This window comes from Carlito syrichta, unplaced genomic scaffold (assembly GCF_000164805.1).
Source record: "Carlito syrichta isolate Samal-C Ts95f unplaced genomic scaffold, Tarsius_syrichta-2.0.1 Scaffold301623, whole genome shotgun sequence".
Classification (NCBI taxonomy): domain Eukaryota; kingdom Metazoa; phylum Chordata; class Mammalia; order Primates; family Tarsiidae; genus Carlito; species Carlito syrichta.
This window is the reverse complement of record NW_007245719.1, coordinates 85,964-90,562: the sequence shown is the minus strand read 5'-3', so window position 1 is coordinate 90,562 and position 4,599 is coordinate 85,964. Positions and strand designations below refer to the sequence as shown.

General features: G+C 55.0%; 1 protein-coding gene across 1 annotated transcript in view; it reads right to left on the bottom strand.

Moving 5' to 3' along the window:
• LOC103257230 (sialic acid-binding Ig-like lectin 7) overlaps positions 1-4,349 on the bottom strand; it is a 13,304-nt gene extending 8,955 nt beyond the window's left edge. Inside the window, exons 1-7 of the mRNA XM_021710866.1 lie at positions 3,908-4,349; positions 3,578-3,707; positions 3,373-3,497; positions 3,101-3,148; positions 2,048-2,299; positions 1,322-1,406; positions 894-990 (exon numbers count right to left, since the gene is read on the bottom strand). Coding sequence (XP_021566541.1) covers positions 894-990; positions 1,322-1,406; positions 2,048-2,299; positions 3,101-3,148; positions 3,373-3,497; positions 3,578-3,707; positions 3,908-4,349 — 1,179 coding nt within the window. The remainder of the gene's footprint in view (positions 1-893; positions 991-1,321; positions 1,407-2,047; positions 2,300-3,100; positions 3,149-3,372; positions 3,498-3,577; positions 3,708-3,907) is intronic.
• Between the last annotated feature and the right edge of the window lie 250 nt (positions 4,350-4,599).

The following is a 4,599-nucleotide window of genomic DNA, read 5'->3' as shown; positions in this document are numbered from 1 at the left end:
ACTCCAGTCTGGGTGACAGAGTGAGACTACAACTAAAAAAAAAAAAAAGTGCATTGAAATATTGCCTAAGTTACTGAGATTTTGGACACCCCCTCACATTTTGCACCTCAGGCAAGAGCCTCACTTACCTCACCCTGATTCCCACTCCATTGGAGAGGCTGGCGCTTAAGACACCAGAACGTGCAGGGCCGAGGGCTGAGGAGTTTGGGATTTTCTCTTTAGGTCACGGGTTATCAAGCTACAGCCCTAGGGCCAAATCCCCCTGAATGCCTGATTTTGTGAATAAAGTTTTATTGGAACATGGCCCCATGCCTCATTTCCACAGGGTCCAGGGCTGCCTTCCTGCTACAACAGCAGAGCTGAGTAGTCGCAACAGAGACTGCACAGCCCAGGAAGCCAATGCTTTTACTTTCTGACTTTACAGAAAAGGGTTTTCATCCTCTGACCAGGACAGTGTGGCTGGGGAACAGCCATCCAGATGCAGAGAAGCTAGACAGTGATGGCTTCTGGAAGGTTCCTCTGGGTGGGAAAGGGGAGGCAAGAGGAAGGGGTTGAGGGGCCCAAGGGGGAGGAGATCTTGAGGTCTCAGTGACAACAGGGGTTGGGATGAAGGTGGAGGGTGATGCTGTGGTTCTAAGGGGGAAAGTAGACAAGATGTGATGAACCTGGACTATAGACAAGAAAGGGAGGAGAGAGAGGAGGGGACTCCTCTGCCTTGGTGCTGGGGGGAGGGTGTCATACTGCTGTCAGCAGGATGGGGGATCCTGGAGAGAAGGCGGCATATGGGGAGGAGGAGAGACAGTTTGGCCATGCCCAGCTGAGCAATTCTGGGGCCCACCACGTGAGAGGTGTCCAGGTTGGAGACTGGATATGGAGACACCCATGACACTCACCTGAGAGGCTGAGCCCCTGACAGTGACTGCGTCTTTCATGTCTGCATCTCCCTCGCCCGCTGCAAGCCTTGCTGATTTCCTCCTGCAGGACCTCACTCTGAGTGAGAGATCAGAGAGTTTTTCAGTCTGGCTGGACTGGGGTGCAGTGGGTAGACTGACACCCCCACCCCGTTTCCTATTAGGGTCCGGAAGGGGGAAGATGGGTGAGAACACAGGCTCCCTCTCCTGGACTTGGGACCCAAGGTTCAGATCGACTGGGGTCCCACAACCAAGGGCACTCGAGACATTCTCACTGTGTTTGTGACCTCTTTCCTGCGCTTGCTTCAAACTCTTGGCTCATCTGCGTTCCTCCAGCTCTGGTCCCAGGGACTCTGCTACTGGCTCACTCTCCCCTAGGACCCTTCTCCCTCCCCATGGTCAATGCTCACATGATGAAGATGAAGCAGAAGGAAAGGAAGACCAGGGTGATGACTCCAACTCCCACGAGCACTCTAGACACAGGTGACACTCTCCCTGTGGATGGACAGGAACTGTCAGAGAGACACCCCCGGAACTGGTCTCTTCCCCTTCTGCTTTCTGGGGGGCCCTGGACTTCTGGGGGAGTCTCCCTCGCCCCAGACACAAAAAACAGGATGAGAGGAAGGAGGGGACGAGGTAGGCGAGTGAGGCGTGACAGCTGGGGGCTCCTGTCTTTACTTTCAGTTTTGATATTGTTTCACCATGGAGATACTTTACAATTTTACTTTGTAAAAGATCATGAATTACAGTATTATTTCTTTCACTCCCTGAGTTGCTTTATGTTTAGCTTTTAAAGTTTGGTGCCAAGGCAAGTGTCTCACGTGTGTCACCCTCCAAGTCCTGCAAAGCAAGGACCTTGTCTCCTTAACACACATGACCAGGCCCCAGGCCCTCCCCTCAAGACTCCTTCCCTCACCTCTCCTCACCCTCTTATACCCTCCTCCCCTCACCTTCCCATACCCTTTGCTCAGTGGGAAGAAGATAGGAACGCTCTGGGTCCAGCGAACATCCAGAACTTACAGCTGAGCACAGACCAGAACTGACCTCCTCTCTGAAGCCCCGGGGGTTGCTGGGTGGATGGTGAGGGAGGCAGGTGTGTTCTCTCCCCAGCCCCTCCCCTGACACTGCTCACTCACTCGGCAGGGAAAGGCTCAGGGAGATGTGCTGGAAGCCCAGAGGGTTCTGAGCTAGGCAGGTGAATTCTTCATCCGCAAAGTACATGCCAGGGAGCTCCAGCACCCCAGTGCTTGAGGGCTGTGATGGGCTCAGGGTCAGGTTACCCAGGATCCAGCTCAGACTGGCAGGGGGATTGCTGTTAACAGCACAGACCAGGCGCAGCGACTGGCCCTCCAGGACTGAGAAAGATGAACCATTCCCCAAGGTTGTGACTGTTGTTGAGAAAAAGACGGAGGATCAGATGGTCAGAGAGACAGAGAGAAGGAGGAAATATGCAGAAATGAGATAAGGAAGACAGACACATAGGCATAGACTGAAGGGCAGGAAACACACTGTCACCTCTCACTGCTGGGAACGTCAACCTGTTCACCCTTCAGGAGAACAATTCAGCCACAACACACAAATTTAGAGCAAACGTAAGACACAGCTCTATTGTGCTTTTAGGAACTAATTCCACTGACTTAGACATTCCATGTGAAAGGTGATATTCATTACAGTGTTTCTGTGATGGGATAAACTTGGTACCATGATGTCCCCTCAGAAGATGCCACCAACAGCCTCTGAGATTCTTCAGGTGAACACACCAAGGCTCAGGACAGCCTGGAAGGACATGGGTCAATTCTGGGGAGGGGGATGGGTATCTGGGGACAGACTCTGCTGTGTGTTTTGGATTTTAGCCCATGTGACTCCCTCACCTGTCCAGAAGGACTTAGGTCAGAACTATTGGGAGAAATAAAATTTGAGGCAGGAGATGGATGATGAGGCCCTTGAGGCTGGTTCTGCTGTGTGAAGGTCACCCTGTCCTTGCTGTGGGCTGAGGGGAGTGTGTGTGGAAGAGTCTGAGGGGAGCGAGGGGTGGATGGGGCATGTACTCAGAGGCCACAGAGGCTGAGGGCAAGGAGGGGCCCTGGGTTCACCCGTAAGGGGGTCTCTGGTGACTGGATGAGTCTAGAGGGGGCCCTGCCCCAAGCTGAAGGCCCTGCCCCCCACCCTGGAAGCAGGCTCCATCCTACCTATGTCATCTCCTTGGTAGATAGTCACTGTTAAGTTCTGAGGAGCATCTGCACAGAAAGACATGACAGATCCACATCACTGTGGGGATGGTGGGCACTGGCCATCTCTCCCAGAAGCTGCATAGTTGGGGAAGGTGGAGCCAGCATCCTCCTGACGCACTTCCCCAGCCCAGGTTCTGGGACCAAGTACCCCATGTCCAGCCATGACCCCGATCCCACTGCCCTTTGGGACTCCCCCCTACAAGGATCTGGGCATATTGTCCCAGACTCACAGGACACGTTGAGATGGACAGTCCTTGTTGTGGTCACATTGGTCCCAGGCAAGGTCACCTGACAGGTGAGGTTGGTGCTATGGTCCTGGGGCTGCGGGATAAGGGTGAGCACAGAGGAGGCAGTGCTGTTGAGGAAAAGAGGAGACATGGGTGCCCCCATCCAGGAGATTTTGGGGGGAGTTTCCTGCTCACAGGCCCAGGGCACAGAGCAGGTGCCCCCATCCAGGAGATTTTGGGGGGCGTTTCCTGCTCACAGGCCCAGGGCACAGAGCAGGTCAGATTCTTCGAGTGGCCGGATACCAGGGTCCCCAGGATGAGGATGTCGGGAGTCAGGGCTGTTGAGGAGAGGAGGACATGCAGGATCAGAGAGAGGGTCCGAGGTGGGGCCCTGGTGAAGCTCAGATTCTTGTCTAGCTCTTCCCCTGAGACCGACTCACTTCACTCCAGCCCCCTCCCAGCAAAGGGGCTCCATCCTAACCCTTCTCCGTGGCCCCATGACCTGCCCCTGTGGCCGCTCCTGGAGCCTGGACCTTACCCGTCACATTCAGAGAGAGCTGGTCAGGTTTGTAATTATCATGTGGACTGTAGGCCCATTTTACATTTCCTCTCTCCACCTGAAAGAAGTACGTCCCCTCATCCGTCCTCCTGGCGTCTGTGATGCTCAGGGAGCAGTTGTTGACTTGAGGGTCCCCAATGAGGCGGAATCGGCTCTGGGTCTCCTCCTGCACTTTTTGTCCTGGGTTGTTTGTGGCCACTGGAGCATCCTGGTCAACATTGGCCCCTTCCCAGAACCAGTAGCCATACGCTGGGTCAGAGTCATTCCTGCCACCCGGGGGGTAGGAGAAGGAGCAGGGCACAGAGATACACAGGCCCTCCTGCACCGTCACTGACTTCTGCACACTCAGTGTGTAGCCATCCCTGTGGTGTTTCTCTGCCCCCTCCATCCTCCAGAGCAGGGGCAGTAGCAGAAGCAGCATCTCTGAGGCGGGAGGTGCCGGGGCCGCCAGGGAAAGTCTGTTCCTCAGGGTTCTTCTCTCAGGAACTAAGAGCTCAAGACTCAGAGGAGGCCCCACAAGAAGACAGGGCGAGGCCAGAGCAGTGACCTCCTCAGAGGAGGAACTTCACTCCCACATGCTATCAAGGCCGGTCAGCACTTGGAGATCAACCATCCCCCACCCCAGGACCACTCCTGGGGAGCCTGAGAGGGCGAGAGACTTCCCGAAATTC